At 40.0% G+C, this 26,527-nt stretch overlaps 1 protein-coding gene across 23 annotated transcripts in view; it reads left to right on the forward strand.

Moving 5' to 3' along the window:
• The window catches only part of EPB41L3 (erythrocyte membrane protein band 4.1 like 3), a 97,170-nt gene that overhangs the window by 46,044 nt on the left and 24,599 nt on the right, over positions 1-26,527 (forward strand). For 18 of the 23 annotated variants that reach the window (XM_066561810.1, XM_066561891.1, XM_066561858.1 and 15 more), the window contains exons 4-12: positions 9,291-9,395; positions 11,647-11,689; positions 14,426-14,501; positions 16,024-16,242; positions 16,556-16,643; positions 20,146-20,298; positions 22,360-22,457; positions 23,800-23,975; positions 26,058-26,278. In XM_066561810.1, coding sequence (XP_066417907.1) covers positions 9,291-9,395; positions 11,647-11,689; positions 14,426-14,501; positions 16,024-16,242; positions 16,556-16,643; positions 20,146-20,298; positions 22,360-22,457; positions 23,800-23,975; positions 26,058-26,278 — 1,179 coding nt within the window. The remainder of the gene's footprint in view (positions 1-9,290; positions 9,396-11,646; positions 11,690-14,425; positions 14,502-16,023; positions 16,243-16,555; positions 16,644-20,145; positions 20,299-22,359; positions 22,458-23,799; positions 23,976-26,057; positions 26,279-26,527) is intronic. The other 5 variants (XM_066561844.1, XM_066561874.1, XM_066561906.1 and 2 more) reach the window with 1 other exon arrangement.

Below are 26,527 nucleotides of genomic sequence, written 5' to 3' on the forward strand. Positions count from 1 at the left end.
ATCACTTTATGTTAAGATACCTTCTCATCTACTCTGTTTCCTTATGTGGCATCACTTATATGTGCAAGGCAGTATAAGATAGTGTTCTAAATTAAAAGGCAGAGACAGATATGCAAAATATTATTGCAGGTTTTATTTCAAACTATTACTCTATATCAGTCCCCTACTGGGATGTTTTATGAAGGTTCACACATAAAGAAGTTAATAAAGAAATAAAACAGTTGGAGAGGTTTTATTGATATGCAGCTTTCAGGAAGAGCATTTCTGTACATGAGGTAGCTTCATAACAGAAAAGAAAAAAAGAAGTCTTTTTGATATAGCTTTTTTCAGAAAAATCTTTTTGAAATTGCCTAATTCTCAGTTCCCCGCCCTTTTGGCTAAATATTTTATTAAGTAGATATTATCTGGAGTTTTGACTTGGGACATTTCCAAATACATTTTACCATTGAAGTATGGAAAACTTTTGAGAACCAAAAAATTAATGTATTTTGCTTTGAACATTTTCTTTTCTTGGAGTGTGTCTTTTTTCCCTTTGCATCCTAAAAGGCTGGCAAAAACGTCTTGTTCAGTATCTCCTACACTTGGTGGCCAACTGCTTACAAACTGGATGAGAGGGTTCTGTCCCTCTAGGGATACATTTATGAACATTTATGATTAGTGACTATGTGTTATATTTTGAACATTTATGTCTCCTCCTCATCCAGGGGAGGGCAACAAAGTTTCTCAGAGGGCTGGAGCACTTCCTCTGTAAAGACAGGACTGAGAGGGTTGGGGTTGTTTGGCCTGGAAAGGAATCCAGGGAAACCTTATTGTGGCCTTGCAGGAGTTAAAGGGGGCTTACAGAAAAGAGGGAAAGAGACATTTTACTCAGACAGATAGTGATAGGACAAAGGGGAATTGTTTTAAACTAAAATAAGGAATATTTTGATTGGATGTTGGGAGGAAATTCTTTACTGTGAGGGTGCTGAGACACTGATTTCCCAGAGTTGTGGATGCCCTATCCCTGGAAGTGTTCAAGGCCAGGTTGGATGGGACTTCAAGCAATCTGGTTTAGTGGAAGGTGTCCCTGCTTATGGCAGGGGGGTGGAACTAGATGATCTTTAAGGGTACTTCTTACCCAAGCCATTGGTTTATAATGGTTTGCATATGCAGATTTTTTTCTGCAAGAAACCAAGTAGTTGGAATAAAAAGTCAATATGAGTTAATTTCCTTTATTTTTAAGCTGTTTTTGGGGGCATTTGTTGTTTGCTTTGTTAATGTATATCCTACCTTTGTCTTTGGTGTACAGTGTTGCACTGCTAACTTTGCCAAAGGTTTCTTTCCCTAGAAGACATGACTTGAAAATGTTTTGTGGAATGCCTAGAACATGACCTGCAACACACTGAATTTTCAGATGAATTAACTGTTATTGATGCTTCTGGAACTGCCAGTGCCATTTTCAGCAAGCACGGCAGGGGATTTAGAGACCTAAATTCCAGTGGTTAAGTCATGTTATGCTCCCAGATGCTTTTATCCTACACGTTACACATGTGATATTTACTTCAGTAAACCAGAGGAAAATTTGCTGATTTTCAGCCAGTTAAGACTCCAGTAAAGATTCTCTATCCTGTTATTCTTTCTGGATTCTCCTTAGCTTCCTGCTGTGAACTTCAGTTGAGAAATGAGAGATTTGAAGAAATTCAGGGGTTGTTTTCACTCCTGTCACCTTTCTGCTTCATCTTCTTTTCCCTGTGGAGAGAAACTGTGGAGAAGTATAAACAGGGAAAGAGTAAATCCTTTGAAAATGCAAATTACGAATATGTGGAAGTGAAATTAAGTTAAACTTCCTTGGAATGACTTTTTCCACTTATCTTCCTTGAGAGAAATTGCTATTTCTTTCTGCTGGCTTCAGTCAAGACATGTTCAAAAAACACGTCTTCTATGTTTGGAAATTTTCTGGCCTAAAGTGCAATGATGAGCTCCTAGAATTTCTCAGTTCAGCTCTTTGGTTCTTGAACAGCTCAAAGTCTTTTCAGGAAAAACATGGGAAATGTCATGGTATGTTGATTATTATTTCATTCACAGGTGAAAATGTGCTCCTTACCAGAACGACTGTGTGAGTTTAGAATCTCTGATTGACTTTCTGTAGATGGAGAAGCAATATGATGTGGCCACAAGCTTCTCTACATTTGGAACTACAATGAACATTCACTTACAAATTCACATCTGTTTGTATCCATGTATTGTATGCATCAAATTATATACATACTTGCTTATGCATATTAATTTATTACACATGTGTGATGTTCATATCCCTCCCCCAGAAATGGGATCCTCAATACAAAAGTGATATTGCAGGCTTGGTCACTTTAGCTTGCAAGTAATGAGTATTTGCAGGAGTATTGGGGTTTTTTTCCTGGGATTTGGCAGATATTTTGTGTAAATGGGGTAGTTCATGAGGAAAGAATGAGAAATTGTGTTGTCAGGAGGCTGGAATTCAGCGACTCAGAGACTCAGCTGGGGGAATTTTGTTAAGAGAGTGCTCTCTGTGGTGAGTACAAAGTATTCCTGACAGCCAGTTAATCATTTTCACTTGTTTGTGTTGCAAGAATAATTGCAGAAGCTGCAATATGGGGATGGAGAAGCTTCCCCTTGTGTATGCTTCTTATTTGTTGCCATATGCATTTTAGTAGATGGTGTTTTACTTGTGTTTGCACATAGGAGACTACCATGCAGCCCATGCAGTGTAGAAAATGAAAGTATCAACCAAATTAAATTGCAAAAAATTTAAATTGTAACAGTAAAATGAAATAAAATCAGTGCTCGGCACACAATTGGAATATTTTTCATAAAAAAAACATTGAAACATTGGAAAGGGAAAAAAAAAGGCTAATTCTTTCCCACCAGAAGTAAGAGGGGAAAAGGAAGAGGTTAGTACAGCCACATGCCAAAATACATTACAGCATGCAAGGCTAGAGCCAGCCCACACATTTATACAGTGCATTGTTGAGATCCATTGGAAAGTGCAAATGCTAATTAGGAATGTGAACCAGATAACCTCAACATCACTTTGAGTCCAATTATTCGTACTGGGATTTCATGATACTGATCTGTTTGTCCTTATTCCAGCGATCCTGCCTAACTAGAGTTATTACAGTAATTGTATGGAGTTGGATGCCAGGCTGGAGCTAGTGTGACATTGCTCACTGGCAGCTTGGCAGCTTTTCCCAGGAAAGCAGCAAGGTCATTTGCATATGTATTTGTGCAGAAAGTTACATGTAAACTCATCCCTTTTAAAATCCAGGTCCACAGCTGTGATACATTTTCATCTTGCTGTGCTCCTTGACTGATCAGAAAGGGAAGTGGAGTTTCAGTTCATCGGGCTGTCCTGACCTTGTGGTTACTGTGCAGTGGAGTTGATGGTTATTAGTGGCAAAAATGGATCCTGTTATAGATGTTTAGCTGTAGAACTCTGTTCTCACTTTGTGTTTTCCCTAGCTCTGCAAAATTTGGTCTGAATGTGATCCCTTGTAATTGATTCCATGCTGCAAGCAGCCCTTGCTCAGCGTTCTGCACCCACATGAGACTGCAGCATTGAATGCCAAAGCAGAACCGCCCCAAAGTGCGTCACTTTGGAGGCTGCAATAGTTTTCATTTCTAGGAAGCAAAGAGGGCTGCTTGCTGCTCATCAGCTCCTCATCCTGTTTCCCTCTCAGTGAGAGGAGGGTAATCTGCTAGTGAGCAAAAATAGAGCCTTGAGAGTAGACCAACACTCTGTCCTGTAATCAGACACTGAAGCCCTTGGCACCTGGGGAGGTGCACAGGGATCCCAGTATCATGGCTGCGATGGTTCAAAGGGACTGGAGAGAGACCCCTGACATGAGCAGGGCAGGGGGCAGGGCAGGTGTGGTCAGGCCAGCTGTGGCATTGCCTGGCCAATGTCTTGAAACCCTCTGAGAGCAGAGGCTCCTCAGCCATGTTGAGCTACCAATCCCAGAATGGCATTGCCCCTCCAGTGAGAAATCTGTCAGACAGAGGGCTGGATTCTGTCTGAAAGAAGCCTGAGTACTGACAGGTCCTCAGCATGGACAGCTCTAGCTGGCATAGAGCTAGGAAAGGTGGCTGGTCCTGTAGGCTGGAGGTTACCCAACAAGTGAAAGTGGGTCATTCAGGGTGAGGGGCAACAGAAGAGGCTCAGGCTGCATTATCAGGGTAGGTGCCAAAATGGCCTGCAGAAAGACTGCAAATGATTGTTTCAGGGATAGGACAGGTTTGCCAAACCAAGAGCCACAGCAGCTTGAAGACCTTTTGGAGAGGAGGTGCCTCCTGGCATGGGGCAGCCAAGCCTACTGCCTTTCACAGAAATAAAATTTGCCTCTTGGAGGTGGCAGATCTGAATGCTGATAAATTTTCTTCTGGCACAACTGGCTTCCAGCTTGGGATGCACAATCCAGCACATAACATTTGAAATCTTCCTGATCTCTTTCCTATATTTTACTGACTCCCAAAGGAATTTTCTGGAGTCTTACTACCACCTGTAGGACAAGGAAGTTGGCATCATATCTTTGTATTAAGTTGCTGGTTGCTCATTTTCGATGTAATTTTCCTTGTGGCTTAACACAGTACAATAACATATGGGTTTGGGAGCTGGGTTGGCACAATACAGAGCTTTTTATTACTCAAGGGTCCTGATGGGCAAAAAGGTGAACAGTAGTCAGTGATGTTCCCTGGCAGCACAGAAGGTCAGTACCATCCTGGGCAGTGTTACCAGCAGGCTGAGGGAGATTATCCTTTCCCTTTTCTCAGTCTTGAAGTACTGAGTCTGATTCTGCATTTCCCGGTACATGGGAAACATGAACATACTGGGCAGAGTTCAGCAAAGGGCACAGATATGAGGAAGGCCCTGGAGTATGTCTTTTCCAAGGAAAGGCTGAGAGCTGGAACTTTTCAGCCTGGAGGAAAGAAGGCTCAGGGGGATCTTAGCAATGTGTATCAATATCTGATGGGAGGAGTGAAGAAGACAGAGCCAGAATGTGGTTGGGGGTACACATTTGCTACAACAGGAGACAAGGGGCACAAAGTGAAAGACAGGAATTTCCATTTAAACAGAAGAAAAAAAAATCACATGAGGGTGGCCCCCCCAGGCTGTGGAGTCTCCATCCATGGAGGTATTCAAAACCAGGGCACGATCGTGACAAATCTGCTTTAGTTGGTACTTCTGGAGAAGGGAGGATGGACTAGGCAATCTCCAGAGGTGCCCTCCAGCCTCAGCCATCATACAGCACATAGTTTGTGGCGGAAGTGATAACAAACACATTTTGTCATTTTGATAATGTTTGCTTATTATAGGTACTTTACAGCTTATGAGTTTAATCATAATAAAGGAAAACTTTCTTATTATTGTTCTGCATTAAGAAATACTGAAAGTTGTAGCTAAATTTTTGCCAATGAGAATAATTGACTTGATATTAATCTTGTTATCGAGGCAGAGCAAAGGTGGAAGTACTTGAATTTTTGAGCTCTTCACTCTGTGTTCACACAGTCTTGGTCTGGTGATCTTGTAAGGTGATGGGGGTATGATGGAGGGATATGGGCTGAAGAAGATGATGTGGGAAGATTTGAGCATGGTGCAGAAGCCCACTAGGGGACAAGAGAGCCTTTAGTGACCTTCAGCATCCTAAGGAAGGAGAAACTTAGCATCAAAACTGAGGAGAAGCTGGTGAGAAGAGAGGCTGCTTCTCCTTACATGTGAGAATTGCTGGCAGGCACTGGCTTGCCAAGTTTGCTGCTGCTGGCTCCTTTCACTGGGAACTTCACCAGGAGGCTGTTTATTCCCATTCCAGCTTCAAGAGAGAGCCCTGGCCTTTATAGACCTGCAGGGATGAGGCTGTGAAAAAACATAACATTTTTGCTCCCAGACCTTTGTGTTCATTTATAGCATTTAATCTGTGTGTTGTATCCCTTCTGTTTACTTGATTTCCCGGAGCTTAAGCAAAGTGTCTTTTATCACGTCTCCACATTTCCTTTCATCCCATTCATGCCTGAAAAATATCTAACAATATTTCTAGTGGATGCTCTTGCCAGATTTACCTTTCAGAATTTTTTTTTCATTTACAAAGTCAGTATTTTATAGCACAAAGTCTTCTTTTTTTTATTTATTTTTTGATCCACGTTTTTGGACTGCTGGGAATTGATTGGCATTTTTGGCATTAAGTTGTGATCCACAGTAACCAGCAGACTGTCAATCTTTCATCATCTTAGACTTGTCACTCCAACATAATGGAAAAGGAAAGTTTAAGATGAATTGAGGAGCTGTATGATTTTGTAAGTTGACCTTTCTCTTCCCCTCCCATTCTCTCCCTGCCAAAGCAATGATATCCTTGCCTTTTATGGCAGGGTTATTTGGGCATGCAGTAAAATAAAAACAAATAACAAGGGCAAAACAGGTCTGTTCAATTGATTTAATTATATATTTCTAATTGAACCTCCTCATTTCCCATGAATTTATGCAACAGCTTTCCTTCACTTTGTTTCTGTGCAATGATGCTTCAGAAACACTGTGCCTGCTCACAACACATGGTTACAAAGTGGCACTGCTGCCTATGTGTAGGAGCATGCATGAGGATTTCTCTTGCATTAGGAGAACAGCAGGGGTGACTCCATTTTAGGCTGCTCAAACTCCCTCAGAGTCCTCTAAATCCTTCTCCCACAGGTCATCTCTGACCTGGGAACAGGCAGGGTGAGGGGCAGTGGTGAGGCTATGATGTGAGGTTCATCCAACACTCAGTGTGAGTGTTTGGACACTAATGGCTGTTTCTGTAGGAGGAGAAGTGATCTTGGTCAGGCTTTCCCTCAACCATCACCAGTTCTTACCTTGTGATGGTGAAGAGAAGACACTGGCCAGGAGGGGCTGTTAGTTACATTTTGATTTCTCATGTCCTCTTGCACCACCAGCAGGATTTCCCCCATCCTGATGCAGCAGGAATTTTGTGGAAAATGACTTATGTACAACTTGGGCATCTTCGTACAGGAGGAGGAAGAGGAGGTTAGATTGCCAAGAAAATTGTTCCAGATTGCCATAGATACTCTCACTTGAAGTGTGTAGCCAAACAAGAAATACTGAGTACTGGGGGTTTTCTGGGCATTTGGTTTTTATTACAGCACAGTCCTGCACAGCTGTTTCCTGTAATTCCCTGTTAAAACATCATACCTTGCAGCTGCTTGCTACTATTTCTCAAAACAGACGTCTGTGTAGATCTCTGTAGCTATGGATTGGCCACATAAAACAGCTCCTGTGCTGGCCTTGAGTGACTCTTAAAATTAAGAGAGCACTGAAGTGCCACAGTTTGAATACATATAAATGGTGCACTGGTGCAGACCAGTGTTTTTCAGAACTGGTGTCCTCTAGAGCTAACCTGCTTGTTTTTCCCAATTCAGTACAAGTACTTAGTTTGTTAACAAGTAGAAAAGCAAGAAATTTGTCAAAATGCTGCATTGCTTGCTTACAGCAGAAATGTGACCATTTTGGCTTGAAGATTCTGAGTTGCTTCCTCTCCACACACTAGTATTAAGATCTTTTTTATCTGCTTCTTCCTCTACAGAGAGCACCAAGTATAAAACCAGCAACCTCTTGTTACCTACTTTCAAGTTCAGGGCGTGAAGAATTAACTAAACATTTGTTTTGACACTATAAAGGAGCTGGGGCATATTTATGCTTCCTACTTACAGCGTGGAAAGCATGTGACACACAGAACAAGGCCTTAGAGCTGTTTGCTCAAATAATGCTGGAAGGCACAGTAAATGAAGTTACAGGAATACACTTGTAATGCACTTCTGGGCCTGGTTTTCCTTCCTCAGCTGGAGAACATTTTTTAGGCCACGCTTCAGTTTCTCCATTGATAAAATGTAAAGGATGTTTTCCACTGTCCTTTCCAATATACCATTTGAATGCCAGTAAAAATACCAAATTTAACACAAATTAGATTATGCTACACAACTCCCTTCATCATCTCTTGTGATGTTTTCACTGGGTGTTAGGCAGCAACCCTCAGTTCTTTCTTTTTTTTTCTCTTGGCTTGCTTAGGACTTCTAAAATAGTTTAAGGCCAGCGTTGGGCTCCATGGGTTTGTTGGCATAGCTGTGTGAGCTTGGATTTTGAACTGCCCTCTCCCAGCCAAGGCTGCTGGGCTGGAACTGCAGTCTGGGTGCAGCTCTGTTGGCAGATGCATGTAAATTTGGAGGTGGCATTCTCTCCTCTTTTTTGTCAACTGCCTGCATTGTCTTTGAAACAAGTAGGGTGTTTCCAGTCTGCTTCTAGCCATGTGTATGCTACAGATAAAGAAAATGCTGTGCTGACATCAACTAAAATATTTATGTATGCGTGTGGTCAGAATAAAGTGGGGAGATTTTTCCTTTAGCTGAGTTGCACTTTGGGAAGCAGGCAGTGATGAAACACAGCGATAAATATGGACCAAATAATTTTGAATTGTTTATCGTAGTTAATGCATATCAAAGTTGGCATGTGTAGGTTATAAAGAGGATGTTTCTGTCTGTTTGGTTTTCTGGAGGGTTATTTTCTCAATTTCACATACAACGCTGAGAAACAGGATGACCTGAATTTTTACTGTCCAGTGTGATAGATAGTACAAAGCTTCTGCTAAGGGCTCTAGATGCTGACAGTGAGAGGTCTTCTCATCTGACATGGCAGCCGTAAAGAAGGTTACTGGGGCACTGGAAAGCTGATTTTACCCAGCTGCATTCCCAGTCAGATACTAGGCTCCTCCCATGATTTCCACAGATGGCATAATCACATTTCCCTGTGTATTAGACAAAAATGGGTTTGGAAATCAGTCCACATTGTTACCAAAGCAAAAAGTATGTCCATGTTTGGTTTTTCTTCCAGTGGATTGCCCCCCCCCAGTCACAACTCTGATAATCCATGACCAGGAATATTTTGTACTGCTATTTGTTGCTACTTGCACACAAAGAATTGCTTCGGTTTGCAAAGGTGTGACCTCATCATGCTCTTGAAGCTGGAGTTTCTGAAAGACAGAAGAGATTTTCCTACTGGAAGTTGAAACATGACATATATGACTTATTTCTAACTCTGCAAGACTTGAGGTTTTAGGAAAAGAGGATTTGCCCCATTCAGCAGAATATTATGAAGCTCCAGGTCAATAGGTTGGAAGGATAGATGCATTGATTTGAATCATTTTGAGGTTACTGGTTCGACAGAAAAGGTGTTATTTTAATGCTTATATTATTTTTCAAACTTAAGTGTCTTTTTATGTGTTTTTTGTTATTTCCCACAGAAACGTTCCAGAGGTCAAGTGCTATTTGATAAAGTGTGTGAGCATCTGAACCTTTTGGAAAAAGACTACTTTGGGCTAACATACAGAGACACAGAAAACCAAAAGGTAACCCACAAAAATGCAGGTGGCCTTTGGCATGTGAACATCAGAATTCCCTGAGACACTCCCCAGACAGCTGCAAACAATCCAGAAGTTGTTTTTATCTTCCTTGCCAAGTTCCATATACACAGTTTGATCAATTGGTTTTTTGTGACTCTACTCCTCAAGATCATCTCCTGTGCTTCCCTGGGTTCCCTCTCTTTCGGCAATTTATGACATAGAAAATATTACTCATATAGCTGATGCTCTTTCTAGTATGATTTATTCCTTTACTGTCAAGATGAAAGTCAGATTTACACTTATAGATACACTGCAAAACACATAATACTAAAATATGGCTTAATAATAGTGATTGAGATACAAATAGGCAGGAGATGTCTGACTCTTCCTGCTAACTGCCAAGATAAGGGAAGGCTTTAAGCCTTGACTTTATCTTAGCATTATTGTTGATTTGACTAAGGACATTAGTCTTCAGAAGCAGTTGGTAGCAACAGTGAATCACATTCTGCTGTCCTGCATTCCAACTTCCATATGAAACAAGCTGTGTATTACAAGTGTTGAAGATGATCTAATGTGAAGGTGTTTGGGACATGGTACCATAAAAGAGAGAGTATCAAAGGATAATTTAAAATATGTTTTGCTATTTTGGCATTTTAAAATAAATATTTTGACAGAAACCAATACAAAACTTCTTAGCAGTATGCATGCACAGTAGCTCAGCAGAGCTCATCAGCTGAGGGTATTTTGTGCTTTGTGTGGCCTGAAAGGTCTTCCATGATGGAGCTGGAGCTTCTACTACTTTTTTCGCTGTTTATGTCTTGTGGGAGCAACAGTTGTGTTTTCTAGGCTTCCTTTTGTTTCAAATATTTATGATATTAAATAAATCAGTCTTTTTGTTTACTTTTCCCACTTTCTTTACAGACTTCTTTGTTTCTAATTCAGAAAATCACTTAAGCAGATACTTGATACTTGCCAGCACAAGATAATGCCCTAGCATGTGCTTAGTTTTGAGTTTTGAGAAAAGCTAGGCAGAAATCTAAGTGCATTTTCAGATAGTTATGCTTTCCTATGGGAAAGAGAAGCATGGATTCATTATTAGCACATGGTTTAGAAGCACTAAATATTTATAGGTCACCGGTTACTTTACAGAGCTGAACAGTTAAAAGAACAACTGCCTGCCACCCCTTTTATTGATCAATAACATGCATATTTTTAATGTCAAAGTACTTAACAATTCATCACCGTCCTCTGGCACATAACTTTCAGCCAGACAACATATGTGCCCACATCCCATGTCATCTTTGTAAACAGAAACCCTAATGTGTCTTTAATTTCTTGGTGCATAATGTGCTTTTGTGCTCAGCAATAGCTGGAGATCTTCAGGCTCAGGTTTTGCACCACAGAGCAGGTTTGGACAGCTGCAAACTGGTTGTTTTTGTTGGGGAGGGATTGTTGTGTTCTGCTTGTTTGGTATTTCTTTAGTGTTTTATTGTCTCTCTGATACATTTGTTTATCTTTCTTTGGAGAAAGTGGAACTTTCCTGGGGAAAGCGAACTTTTTGTTCTGGGCTCTGACGCATTTTAAATATTAATTTGATTCTCTTAGAGGTCAAGACATCAGAGGCACTGAGACCCCAAGCTGCTGTGTGCCTCCTCCAGAGGGATTTCATCTGCTTCTTGGAATCTCTGGAGTACTAGCACATCACTGGGATAATTCTCCACCTCCTCAGCAGGGGTTTTGTCTTGCATAGTCATGGGGCTCTGCATGGTGTGGATGGGGGCAGAGGTGCTGTGGTTCTGCCTCTTATTTTCCCTGGAGAGCCCCTCATGCCCATGCTGCATTGCAAACATCCCTACTCTGCACTTGCTTATCGTCTGCCAAGTCTTTTCTGCCTTTCCAGGATTGGAGGGGGAAAAAATCAGTCAAGAACACCTCTTTATAACAAGCTTGCAGAAATTCAGTTTTCCCTGAAGATACTCTGCAAAAAGATCTCTGTGGGCTCATTTTACCAATTCCTATTTTTTATTCTTTATTTCAAATCATTCAGGCCCTCAAAGTCTGTGAAGGTTAATAAAAATCTTGTTTCTACCCAGGACCACATCTTGAAAGTTAGTGTTAGCCCTGCCTACTGCTACTCCAAGGAGAAAGGAGTGGCAGAGCTTCACATGTTCTAGCTTTGACTCATAGCACTGTTTTAAAAATAACGTTTATTGTGTTTTCTAATTCAAATTGAAAAAAGGAAACATTTTCTTTGCAGAATTGGTTGGACCCTGCCAAGGAAATCAAGAAGCAGATCCGAAGTAAGTTTGTTATCGTTGCCCCTTCTACATGTCTCCCCGTGGGGACAAAACGTATTTCCAGTCATCTCTTGTATCCTGTCCCCAGTCTTTAGCAAAGGAATTATGTACATCCTTTAGATTTTTTTATGCTAGGATGATGGTGGAGCATTACTGATGCTCGTAAAACGTGAACTTGTGTTGCTGAAAACAACTTGACATTTGCAGTGATGCAAAATCCTGAAGTTTGACATTAAGCAATGTAACCTTAGGGACTAGGCCATGTATTTGAATTATTTCTTGCATTACTGATATTTATATCATATACAGAAGCACTCTTCATGCCCCATACTGAAATAATTCACTGACGCAAAATATTACTCTATCTAAAATATCTTTTCTTTCTTCATTTCAGAAGATTGATCTCTCTTCCAAAAATGACCATGAATTTTCTAATTCAAATTAATCTTTTAAAAAGCTCAGTTGTTATAACTAGTAGAAACTTTAGTATAAGTTTCTACTAAAAGCAAAAATCTATATTCTAAATCTATATTTCTATTTCACTTTGGGGCTTCATGTATTGGAAATTCAAAAACTGCTCAAAGGAAAACCTTCTGAGACTGTGGGGTTCAAAACTTGACTTGCATTTTTTTACTTCCCCTCACTTTTAAAAATTTACAAAATGTCTATGTGTATGACTTCTGTGGGCAGAAAAGCCCCAGTAATATTTTTTTCTTTGCACATTTTGTAAATGACCTCTTCTAACACTTTTGCTTCCACAAACAAATGTATCTGGTAGTTCACATTAATTGGGTAAAGCCTGGCAAAGAAATCCCTTCCCTTTCCAAGATTAAAAGGGTTAATTTACAGTGGTGGGAAAATTTCCCCACTTACTATGAACAACTTCCCCTTTCCTCCAGTATTATTTTCATTACAAGTAAGTGATCTGCAAAACAAGTAATGCAGATGTGCCTTTTTTAAGTCTCATGAAGGAATGGATCTGGAGAGGAAGGTGCTTTAGACCACAATGAGTCAGTTTACACAGATGGTAAATAAAAGTAAAGCAGCTCAGCTCTCCACCACATATTTGAAATGCATTTAGTATGTACCCAAGCCACTAAATAGACAATGAAAGGTTGTGACAGTGGGAGATTAAGCAGGGCAGAAGAGTCTCATCCTGCACTTGAGGCAGTGGACAGTTGTGTTTGCAGAAAATTACAGTAATAATTTGCTTTCTCTCTACAATTCATCCCAGAAGTTTGGAACAGGCCAACAGTGGAAAAGTAGTGCTGTTACCCATAATACTTTCCAAAGCATATATATACTCCTGCTAAACTGGCTGAGTTGTACAACGTGCAGACCACACTGCTGGGACTTCATCCCAGTGGTTGAGAATGGTTCACATCCCATTAGTTATAACCCACTAACTTGCACAGTGTTAGGTTTTATTCCAACCCTGTAAATATGGGATGAAGACTGCTTAACCATCTGTGCTATTATGATAGGCTTTATCATAGGTTTGATTTATTTTGTGTGCCAAGAAATAGATTTACAGGCCATGGTCCCTTCCATCTGTTGTGGAACCAGGTGTCGCCTCTGGCTGCATTCCCACCTTGGGGATGGTCTACTCTCTGCTGGGACCATGCCCCATCCTCACTTCCAGCCAAATCTTCCTTTCACTGTCTTTCCAAGAAAATGGAAAAGTTCCTAGACTCCAAAAATCTTGCCGAGAGCTGAACTCCTGATGGTTAACATAAAAACTCTTCTTGCATATTCATAGAATCATTGAATTGTTTGGATTGGATGGGACCTTAAAGATCACCTAATTTCAACCCCTGCCATGGGCATGGACACCTCCCACTAAACCAGGCTGCAAAGCCCCATCCAGCCTGGCCTTGAACATCTGAGATTAGATGTGTGGATAACCAAAGTGGATGGGACCTCCCATGGGATAAAATTTCCTTGTTGCTTGTAAGAACAGTGTGGTTTGGGGTTTTGTTATTGCTTTTCATTTGCATTCAAGTCATGTGCTAGTGTAACCTAACCCTTTTTTTCAGAACAGCTTCTAAATTTACCTACTACGCTCAACTCTATTTTTAAATCTTGATATTATTTTTTTTAACAACATTTAAAGCTAACACTCCAGAAATAATTTTGCCGAGATACAAACCAGTATCCATCCCGTGGGTCAACTAAATTTAGTGAAATAAAATTAAATAAGAATTCCCCAGTGCTATGTACTTTTGCAGTCATACTCTCTGTTTGTCCTTGCAGTTTTGTCTGCACAATAATTTATGTCTGCTGAAGAAAGGAGCTATGTGCTGAGGCAGCACTCTGAGAGGATGCTGTGAGCTGATTTGGGCAGCTAGACCTCAGCACATCACCCTACTCCAGAGCCCATTCTTACTCTGCCTTGTGGTCTCTGTGCTTTGGGTTATTGGTTTTTAAAACTTGTACAGACTATGTGGTGCTTACTTTCAATAAAACTAGTTCTCAGACTGAGAGGTTTTTTTAGTATTAGTAATAAATTACTGCTCACTCAGAGTCCTCACTTCAGTGAAAATCCTGCTAAATAAGAAAAGAGCTGTAAAATCTGATCTAATACAGTATCTTCAGTACGATGTATGGGAAAAATATTCTAAAACCTGTTCTTAATAATTGCTTGTCTGGGATATTTTTAAGTTTGCTGTTGATTGAGTAGCATGAACATCTCTGTTTGCATTTGCAGTGTACTTTCAGTCAATCTATGTTTTTTTCCAGGTGGTGCTTGGCAGTTTGCATTTAATGTGAAATTCTACCCTCCAGACCCTGCCCAGCTATCTGAGGACATTACCAGGTGTTTTAAACATTAAATACCTTTTAAGAAGTGGCTTAAAAGCTGTTTCTGGTAGCACTTACACTCTAATTATACAAAAAATAAATGTTTTATATTAAATTGTCTCTGTTTTTCATATGAGCTTATGGAAAATATGCAATACTTTGACAAAAAAGATCATGTGAACAATGTCTATCCTCTGTGTTATGAAGTATTTTGTGTAGTTTAGGCCTAATCCCCAGATTTTTCAGTATGTAAATTCATTTGAGTTGATTTTAATATTCACAAAGATGCCTGATGCCCATTTTGGCCAGTAGTAACAAGTTATTACTGTAAGTAAAATCATGACTATGAAAGAAGTGAGATAATGCTGTGGTTTGGTGACCATACTGAATCCAAATCAGAGCAAGCACTGTACCAGCTACTTAGGGAAAAAATGAACTCTTTCCCAGCTGAAGCCAGGATAGATGAGAATAAGCACGCATATGCAAATTTTGTGTATCATTTGACAAAGTAAGTGATCAGTGTGCATGGAATAGAGAATATGGTGGTAATTAATAGCTGCTCCCTCCTCTGTAAGTCACTCAGCTCTGCACTCTACACCTCTACTCTGGTTTTGTATTCACATTGCAACCACAACAAAAAACCCAAAACTTCACCTTATTTCCTCCTTGGAAGGAGGCACAAAAGTTTTCATACGTGATGAGTTTTTGTGCCATCAGCAAACTGTTCCTCAGCCTGTTGCAATATTTGGTAACCTTTGAATATTTTTAACCTTCAGTGTTTTATGGACTAGTTGGTGCTTTTAAGGTAGCATGAAGCCTTTGGCCTTGATCAGGGTCCCCTCTGGAAGGTACTGTGCAGGAAGACAGTGTGCCAAGAGTTCACAATTGAACAGAGGACTTCCAAAGGAAAGGATTGCTTTACTCCTCTTCAGACTCCTAAATTTCCCACGGGAGTTCTGCCTTTGCCACCAAATCAATGCTTTTCACTTTTTTTTTTTGTTTTCATGTATCTGGTGAAACCATCCAGTGCGTTTTTCTGTGGTTTTAACAGCACTTGCTGTTTAAATGTATTTTTGAGAAAACACAACATGCTGCTAAAGAGACAGTTTATGTTTTTTGAAAGAATTGGTGTTCTCCTATTCTTCAATGAACACTATATGAGAGATTTAATTATTTTTTTCTCCTGGAAGAATTACCAGGTAGTTTTATATGTAAGTGATTTATGATAGAAATCTAGTATGTTTAATGGGTACTTCTTCATCTAGCTCACTAAACAAAGTAATAACTTTATTTAGAGATCTCCATGCTGCTGTATAAAGATAAATTAGGTGTTCCTACTGATAAATTAGGCAAGAGCTTGGGGTTTTGGGAGTTCTGGGACTGTTTTACAAAATTATCATTGTTCTTGTGAGTGGCTGAAGATCTCTGGCCTTGGCTGTCTGCAAATGCCTGTTGGATCCGAGGCCTCTTTCCAGTGCCCGGGCGGTGCTTCTTTGGTGCAGGAGCCCTGTCTGAGCTGCTTTGGTGCTCCCTTGCAGGTACTACCTCTGCCTGCAGCTGAGAGATGACATCGTTTCGGGCCGGCTGCCCTGCTCCTTCGTCACTCTGGCCCTGCTGGGCTCCTACACCGTGCAGTCGGAGCTCGGCGACTACGACCCCGATGAGTACGGCAGCGACTACATCAGCGAGTTCCGCTTTGCGCCCAACCACACTAAAGAGCTGGAGGACAAAGTGATCGAGCTGCACAAGAGCCACAGGTAAGCACAGGGCATCAGTGTGAGCTCCAGCCTGCTTCAGGTATCATCTTGGTGCTTCAGGAGATGTTAAATTCTGCAGTGGTGTACTTAAGGTTTTTCCGGCAAGACTCCTCTGCGTGTCTTTGGATAGAGAAGAGCTTTGCAGCATGTGAGTTAACAGGGTCTGCACTAGAGCTGTGGCTCTGGTAGGTACCCAGCTACATAAGGGGTAAAACTATAGTTCTGACAGGCTGAAAACGTTTTCCAGCTGCTGGGCTTTCTTTTGGATTCTGTTTCCTTAACATTTATGCTAGAACTGGTTACTGTTCCACAGGGGAATGACACCTGCAGAAGCTGAGATGCATTTCCTGGAGAATGCCAAAAAACTATCAATGTATGGAGTAGATCTCCATCATGCCAAGGTATGTACTTTGGTTCTTTCACTGGCCATAGTGAAAGACATATGCCACTCTCCTGTGGCATAGTACTTGGATCTGCATAGGTTCCCTGATTTATTTTTTCTTGTATTTTTGAGACCGGGATGAATCATGTGTCAACATGAGGAAAGGTGACTCATGAAATAAGCATAAATATATCTTTTAACCATAACATAATTTATCCTATAGATTCAAAGATGTTGCACATCAACTTTCATGTTGATTAAACAAATGCTATCCTTGAGGAAAATACTGAGTGGATGAGTTGATGAGGGAGAATTTTAGAAGCTGTCCAGAGAGTGGAGAATTTTCTTTTCATTCAGCTACATTTTCCAGTTTAGTAAGGCCAACCATGCTATGTTAACTGGATAGCAGATCATTTTTATGCTGCAAAGGACTTTAAGCAATTATTTAGCTGTGCTGGAAAGCTAATCAGATTGATGATAATGGGGAGAGAGCAGCTTGTCTCTTTCCTGAAGTGTGGTAGTTGCGGTTGACAGGGAGGGCAGTAATTCTCCTGGAAACATTCTCCCATGATCAAGTAGTTTCTCTAATCATCAGCAGGCTAAGTTATGAATAAAACATGGTCATTCGTACTGTGGCTGGAGAGAGTCACTTATTAGCTTTGTATTGGTTGTCGAATTTTTGGTTTTAAGGTTTTTTTCCCAAATAAATAATTACTATTGTTTTCTTCACTCTTCAGAGTAAGACTAATGGATTTTAACATTTTTGAGGTTAGCAAGCATCCTTGGCAAATGAATATGGAACCAAAGAATCCTGCCCTGTGGAGGGAACCGCATTTTCTGTAAAGGTCAAGTTATTGTGAGCTTGGCTTTTTGCTGCAGCAGCTCCTTTCAAGAATTGAGATAAATTTGCAGCTTGGATTTTGAAAGAGCCTGCAACCGTGTCCCTGGGGCATTTCATAGGAGCTGTATATGTGTGTTACAGAATTCAAGGCAATCTTTTGTGTTCTGTTAATTGCCTTCACTGAAAATGAAGAATCTGTGTACAGCTCAATGGGCAACATCTACCAGGAGGGATGCCACTGCCTTCCCTGTATCCTGCAGATACACACACTGTCTTGAGGCACATTTGGAGCAGAGAGAAATGGATTGGCAAATGTCACAATGCAAAGAAGTCCAAAAACCAGTAACTAAATGGATTACTATTTTAAAAAAGTAACAGGCTTTGTTACTGAAAATTTTACATAACATAACATTAAGGCCTAAGTGTTTTTTTCAGAATATTGTAGAAAAGCTGTGAATTTTAAGATGGGATATTATAAGATAACTATTTTATTTATTCTTTCCTGAAAAAGTATTAGTATCCTGGTTTGCTCTTCTTTTTTTTTTTTCATATTGAAAGACTCAGAGAAAAGTAGAAAAAGTAGAAAAGCTAATCTCTCTCCAAACTGATGCTCTTTATTTTAAAAAGCTGCAGTGATAACCAAGATGTGCCTGTCTGTGGGTTAAGGAACCCCACAGTCATCTTGAAACCTGAACTGAAGGTGGGAAAAGTAGACTCTGCATAAGAAGTCATGTTTAGTTTTAATTAAGTCTGCCAGTGAGATTTGATGATGTCGGGCTAGGGAACAAGTATCTCTGTGCATGTCTTTTGGAAGTCATGCCACAGCAAATGTCTCTATGTAAATGTCAATTCATTAAGGTTGTGCCGATATCTTCAGTGTTGGACTCACCAGCTCAGATTAAAACTAGTTCTCAGTTATCAAATGCAAGGCTGTGATGAAAAATATGTTCAAATAGACAGACTTGTCCTCTGGGCTGTCACCATTCTGAGGAAGGCCACCCCATCTGTATGCAGAGCTAGAGGGATGTGCCTCGGACATTACAGCTAACAGGTTCCTGTCCCATGTAACCACATGGCTCCTGAAAATAGCCCAATTCTTTTATTCCGGTTTCATTTTACACTAGAAGTAGCATATTGGAAAACAGTCTCTGACACCAACAAGTAACAGAAGTCTTGAATAAACTTAGATTTTTGGTGAAGATGGAGATAAGGGAAGAAGGTATTTCTCAACAATTTTTGAGAAAGTGTATAAAAAGAAGTCCCTTGCACCTGCAGAAACATGCCATGTATGAGCACACTTGCATTTCAGACATTCACCAGGTGGTGTGATTACTGCAGTGAGACTTTTTATTTCAGAATGTGTTCGGTGTATTTAGATATTGCTCTTTGCTTAGGAAAGGGAAACTGAAGTACATTGAAAAAAATTAGCTTTGTCTTTTCTGTAGTGCCTGATGGTGATACCACACATGAGCTGTATTTAGAAAAAATCTATCTTTAAGTGGTGATACCATCGTTGTTGGAACATATGTCCTCTATTGATGTGTTTTCGAACACTGGGGTGACTTTGTGGCACTATTTCTGTGTTGTGATTTTAAAACTTTTTTTTTCATTTCAAGCTGTGCCATTGCTGTTTCATCATGACTGACCATGCAAACCATTGTGTTGGTCTTGAAGTGTAATCAGATTTTCACCAAGTGCCTAAAAGATGGCTGGTTGGGAAAACTAGAGGAAAATTATGAATTCCTATCATGATTATCATAGGGTAACATCTCCATAGCTTCTGCAATCAGGTTTTTGTGACTTTAGGTTATTTAAAAACAATTTACGAAGAACTCAGTACTTTGAAGGGGATTCTTCTTTTCTCTATCAGTACTAGTACTTTAGCTAAATGAAAAAACAGTGATAGAAGATAGTGAAAATTGGTTTTAGACTATTTGAAGACTTCTAAAGGAAAGAAAAATCTATATTTGTTTCTTAAAAAAAACAATATATATGGGTATGTTCTGACAAGATTGTGGACAGATCTTTTGTGTAGTGCTCTTGGGTCTGAGCTACAGCCTCCTGGCAAACATAGGTTATAGCACAGTCACAGTCACACACTTTTAAAAAAGAATCCTTTCTGGTCCAAATGCCTGACTTTATGCCCACTGGGCATTTCAAAGTGAAAATACTGAGCAAAGATGCAAAAGTATTAAAGAAATTAGCAAACTTTCTAAAGCCACCTACTAAAGGTGAGCGAACTACAGAAGAAAAATTTATCTAAGGATTCACAAGGCTTAGTCATGGAGATGAGTGATACCAGGAGAAGTAAATTTTTATGCTGTCATACTTACTTTCAATCTGGTATTTATGCTAATAACACTTTTTTATTATGCTAATAAAGCTTTGCTATATGATTGATGTATTTCTTTTAATGACATCTAAAATTTTCCTCCTCCTTTTGGAGTCTTTGTTAAATATAAGGAAACATTGGAAACCCTCAGTTTCCTTCACCCTGCCCAACCTTACTATTATTTGCATGAGTGCATTCAGTGAGGAGGGTAACGCTCAGAAATCAGGTCACTACAGCTGATGCATTAAAAAGACGTAGCTCAGATAGAAACACAGGATACAGGAATCTGTAGTACTGTAGGATGCAAGGATAGAAATACTCAACAAAGTTCATTGCTTGCTATTCCAGGATTCTGAAGGAGTGGAAATCATGCTAGGAGTCTGTGCAAGTGGACTCTTAATATATCGAGACAGACTCAGAATAAATAGATTTGCCTGGCCAAAGGTTTTGAAAATTTCCTACAAGAGGAACAACTTCTACATCAAAATCCGACCAGGGGAGGTAAGGGCATCCTGGTTCTCTTAAGTGGATGAGCCTCTTGAGAAAACATATGTCTTTACTGATTTGTTGATTTATTTTGTCTTATAAGCTTTTAACACTCCTCTCCATTTATATTTCCTAATTCATGCTGGTTTTCCTAGGAAGGGTTAGGTACACACTTTCTTTAAGATGCCGGTAAAAAACAACTTTGGTGTTTTTCTGTTTACATCCATGAACTAATGTAAGGAATAAATACGGCCATCTGCACATAAAAAGCTCATCCATATCATGAATACTTTGGGCATTTAAGTAGCATATTGCTTATTCATGGAGAGCTTGTTATCCTCCCTCATGTTGTACATGCAACTGGCATTTATCTCAGCCACTAAGAGATGCAGACAGGCCATACCAACCTTTATAAACATATCAGACCAGTATATTTGCAGCATTTTGGGTAACTGCACACATTAGCCCTCCCAGGCCCGCAGGAGCTCCTGTTCTGGCTCTGGGGAAGGGGATGTGAAACCTCGTACAGTGAGTGCCCTCTCGTGGCTCAGCCGGATGCAAAGCAAATACCGACCTCAAGGGCTGAGCATTCACTCTCCCAGAAATCATGGATATCATGGAAGGGTTTGGGTTGGAAGGGACCTTAATGATCATCTAGTCCCAACCCCCCCACCGTGGGCATGGATGCCATCCACTAGACCAGGTTGTCCTAAGCTCTGTCCAACCTGGCCTATAAGATGATAACTCTTGAGAAATTCAGGATCATCACAGGCGAAGGAGGATTTCCATTTTAAATGCTGGTACAATAATTGGCCTGTGATAGATGAAATCCCCATATCCATTTAGAGTGTGGAGCTGTACAGCAGGACAGAAATCACTTAGATGAGGACTGGCATTTCTGCCTTAATGCAGCCAGTGTCTCTGGGACTGACTTCATAATTGATCTGGGAAACTTGCTGGGGCTCCCTACCCCTGAGCCTGAGTCTTTTTTAGAGTCTTAAACCAAAATCCACAGACCTACATCTCCTGCCCGTCAGCAGACACAGTTTTATTAACCAAATTTCTAGCCTTGAATTTGATTTTAAGAACCCAAACAAATAGTCATTGTCATTCCCAATGCCTGCACTGAAGCACTGCACCATGGCTACCCTGTTGAGCTCTGCTGGTCTTGGTATACAGTATCCTGTGACCAGGCCATAGTTCCATGTGTAAAATAGTTCCATAGTTCCATAATCAATGCAGCCTCTGTCCAAATTACATTTGATGATAATGTGATTCACTAACTCACGTCATCTTTATTATTTTATTTCCTGCCTTATTTCCCTGTCAGCTCCCATAGGGATCCAGACTTCCTTGCAAGTGCCTTTCTGTCTACCTTTCCCCCATCACAGCAACTTTGTTTTACCTACTCAGCTATCTGCATGTAGCCACCAACATGTTACAGCAGATATAGCTGGCACAGCTGCTGCATCTGAAATATATAAATTTGCAGTACAATCTAAAGAGGTCTGTTTTTATCTATGGGCAACTCTTTTCAATTACCTGTCTTGCCTCATCCTTCTCAGATGAATTAACTCTAACCAATGTGATTTACTAACAGTAGTACTTTCTCTGTAAATATCCTTAATCTAAGGCTGTGTGAGACCAAATCAATCCCTAAGGACTATTGCTCACCTCCAGCTATTACTAGGCTTCCCACTGTAGCTATAACTACTGAAATTAAATCAACAGGATAAAACACTTGAATGATGTTTTCTCAGAAGTCTCCCAAGTCTTAACTGAACTCTTTGTTACTATAGGGTATAAAACATCACTGTCACCATAAGAAATCTCTTGCTCATTACTAGTGTTTCCCCCCAGAAATGATCCTCAAAGGTTGCCATAGATTATCATTTACAGCTTCTTTCCCAGAATTCTTTCTGTAGAATATGGATATATGTGGTTATGTACATGAGCATATACATTTGCCCTTGCAATGAGGTGATACAGATGGAGGAAATGGAGATGAACCTGTGTATACTGTCTAAAAATAGATGCACAGCATCAAAAACATACTTATTCTTTTTTCCTACCTAGTTTGAGCAGTTTGAAAGCACTATTGGGTTTAAGTTGCCAAATCATCGTGCTGCAAAGCGCTTGTGGAAAGTGTGTGTTGAACACCATACATTTTTCAGGTATGTGGATTTCTTTTCCTAAAGGTGTGATGTAAAATGCGACAGAAAATACTGATTTTGTCAGCAGAGACTGAGCCCTTCAAATCAAATTTTCTTTTTGATCATGAGGTACCTCTGAGCAGATAAAGGAACATACTTGCTTTTTCAAAATTTGAGATGTTGCACCCAAATTATTCATACTATTTCACATACATAGTGCTTAAAATCACCATATGGTCCTAATTAATCACTTTGCATGATCCGTGCCACGATATTATCAGCTGCTATAATTAAAGAGATGAAGGACTCTGCTGCATTACTGCATATAAGCTTGCATAGAGAGAGCAACTTATATGGGAGATTGCTGGGGGATGTGGGAAAGAGTTTAAAAAAGAAGAATTTTTTTTTAATTATATATGAAAGTACAGACAGTAGTAGGTCATGGATTTTTTTGGTCACCCAGAATACACAACCCATAGGTGTAATTTTTGGACTACTAAGGAGTTTTGCAGCTATTTTTTTGACTTCTAGGAAGATTGGAGAAAAATGTGGAATAGTGAAATAAGTGCTGTAATTAGTTTGTGCTAAGAACATCACTAAACAGATACTTAAAAAAGGAAACCCAAAAGGTGAAATTTTCAACAGTTTGAAAGGGTGTCCAGTGTTTAAGAACCCCCTCTGGGGAATGTTTGGGAGTACTGAAGAATTTCCCTCCTTTCTTAAAACTGTTGGTTCAGGCTGTCTGTACATTCATATGAAATGCAATCTTAGCAGCAAAAGATCCAAAGAGAAATGAGTGTGCATTTTTGGGGTATTTTCTGATTTTTAATGAAAAATAAATGTCTGAAGCATAGACTCCATAGCAGGAGAATGACTTCTTCAGCCATCTGCCATGTCCAAATTACCGAGGGTGGAAGAGCTCTAACCTGAAAAATGTCTACACCCCTGTGAATGAATACTGCCTGTCATTCACTGGAAATCAGTTCTGGCCCTGTCCTCAGCATAACATCACCATGTTAAATTTTAAGAGATACATCTGCATTTCAGCCCAGTTGGGCCTCTGGTACAAGGAACACCTTCTTTTCAGTTTTGGTAATCAGAAAATAGTAAATTTCATTTTCAAGCATGTAGGAACTGAGTGATTCTTGCCCATTTGGAAGAACTCAGATCTTCAAATGCTTTAGCTAAGTGATTTTGTCATGCTGTATGAGGGGCATCCTTTGATTCCCTTTTAGCCACAGACCGCTGAGGCACAGGTTATGATGGAGAGCGATACCCAGCAGTCGTCTTCTCTCCTCTGCAGAAACAGTGGGCTGATTTTGGAGGAGGGGGAATAACAGGTGCACTTCTTGGTGTGTTTTAGGCTCCTGCTGCCAGAAGCACCTCCAAAGAAGTTCCTCACATTGGGCTCCAAGTTTCGCTACAGCGGCCGGACGCAGGCGCAGACAAGAAGAGCCAGCGCCCTCATAGACCGTCCTGCCCCTTACTTTGAGCGCTCCTCCAGTAAACGTTACACCATGTCTCGCAGCTTGGATGGGGGTAAGGGCCTCTCAACTGACCTTATCAAACATTATCATCACAGTGGTCACTGCTTTAGATTAGGTGTAAAGCTCGTCATCTCCTCTCCTTGAGATTTTGCTGAGTAGAGGCTGTGAGTACCTGCACATTCGCTGCAGGGGTAGAGGAGGAGGATGCAGAGAAATTCTGTGCTGAATGCACCTCTGTGGTCCTTACAAAGTGTTTGGCTGGAAGATGTCCTATGGAGCCCACTCTCCACAGAGCCTCTGTCCTTGGCCTCATATCTGCTTTCCTGATTTGGGGAAGGATGGGATGGACCTGCCTGCCCGAGAATGTCAGGCTTTAACACTTTTTCAGAGTTTGCATGAGTGACTGTTTGGATTTTGGTTGGAGCTGAGATTTTCTTGTGTGTAGGTTTTTCACTTAAGTTGTTACAATCCAGATTTTTTTTTTCCCTTGAGTAATAACACTTGATTCCAATTACCTCATATCCTACTCCAATGAGCACTAAGAGATTTTTTTCGTACATTATTTTCAAAGGTATGAAATGGAGAGTAACATACATAGGTTAATAGTACATCCTTCCTCTCTTTATCCTTGCTTCATGGAGGTCATGGTTCTGCTGCTGACTTTGTTTAAATCAGTGTGTAGTTCAGAGTATCAGCTACTTCCATCATGCTGTTACTGTTGTCAGCTGTTGAGTAAAAAGAGGCTGTAGTTTTGTACTTTATTTTTGTAGGAAAAAAAGACTGAGACTAAACTCAGATTCATTACAGATTAAAAAAAAAGGTGAATTCTCTTGCAGAATATCACAAATTGCAATGACTATAGTTGGTGGTGGGGATGGGGAGAAGCTTTGATTTAAAAGTACGTGTGACAAGCCTTTTTCTCTCCCTCTAAAGGTGCTGCTTGTCATTGATTATTTTGGAATATTCTAATTCTGATGTGCTTCTTTCTCGTTACCAAGCAACTGGTGACCTGAATGCTGTGCATGTGTTTCAAAGCAGAAATTATTCTTCTGCATTATTTTGTTTGTAACATCTAAATAAGATGTCTCCCTCTACTCCCTTTGCTTTCTCCTGCCTCCTAAACTTAATCCCAAGAGACAAGATACCTGAGACACTTTACCTAGCATTTGTTAGACTCTGCAAGGTGTTAATTTGCCTAAGTGCAAATAGGGGAAAGAGGTTTTTTAAATCAATGCTTATGATCTCATCACTAGCATTGTTACTATAATGCAGATGAGTCTGTAACATTCTGCGTTGTGCTTACATTGTGATCGGACTCTGTCATTTGTTACAGATGCAAGTGAGTTTATAAATTTGAATAATCCTATTGGTTTAGAAATTATTTACTCAATAGTCAAGATCAGGGTCTGGGCATATGTTACAGTTTTGATTACATTCCGTCTGTAAAGGTACTATTGCTTTCAAAATAACTTTTATATATTTAAATCTAATTAATTACTGAGCACTCCTAAAATATTCTGGTTGGGTCTGCTGAACTGAATGTCGTCACATCACAGAATTTTTTAGGATAATGTGCTCACCTAAGTGGCAGACTTTAGTACTCACTAATACAAGGATCACAATTCTTTTTTCTCAGGTATTATGCCTGTGCTATATCAATACTGTCATTTTGTGTAATGCAGCATGTTACTAAATCTGCATTTGAGCTGCATTTTTATATTCTGACAGATTTAAAAAAAAAAATCTCTTCCACCCCCATGGCTGATGTCATAGCTGGTTCTCCTTATGTTTCTTGCCTGATAACTGTGGCAATGCATTGCTTTTTTTTTATGTGGTGTTTTACTACAGTGCTAATTTTAACAGCTTGCTAACATTTAACAACTGTGTAATGCACACATTAGTTACAGTAATGTGTGTATACACATCCATAATATATGTATATGCATATAAAAGCTATGAGCTTCAAGTAAACAGTTTATTTAAATGTATGCACATGCTTCTGGTTTCCTGAAACATGACATAGTTGTGTTTTCAGTGTTATCTCAAATGTTTTTCTAAACCAGCTTTTTTAATTTTATGCAGCTTCTCAGCAAAAGCTATTTCAGATTTTCCCTCTTTAAATATTTGCTTTTAGCATCAGTGAATGAAAACCATGAAATGTACATGAAGGATTCTGTGTCTGCTGCAGAGGTTGGTACTGGCCAGTACGCCACAACAAAGGGCATCTCTCAGACCAACTTGATAACCACTGTGACTCCAGAGAAAAAGACAGAAGAGGACAAAGATGATGAAGAGGGCAAAAAGAAGAGAGCAGAGGAAGTCACCCCGATTTCAGCAATACGCCATGACACCAAGGTAGAATTTTCTGGGTTTTGTATTAAACAAGGCTGCCTCGAGAGTGCTTGGAGAAACACAGAATTTTTAGGGAAGGGGGAGAAAGAGGAAATAAAACTGGTTCTGTGAAAGGAAATATACTATGTGTATATACATGTCTTGGATCAGTGTTTTTGTAGTCCTTTCAGTTTTCATATGATATTGTAAAGTTTAGTTCCTGCCTTGGACTTTTTTTTTGAAATGTGTTTAACAGTCAGAATGATGTTCTTC

Source organism: Molothrus aeneus, chromosome 1 (assembly GCF_037042795.1).
Source record: "Molothrus aeneus isolate 106 chromosome 1, BPBGC_Maene_1.0, whole genome shotgun sequence".
NCBI lineage: Eukaryota > Metazoa > Chordata > Aves > Passeriformes > Icteridae > Molothrus > Molothrus aeneus.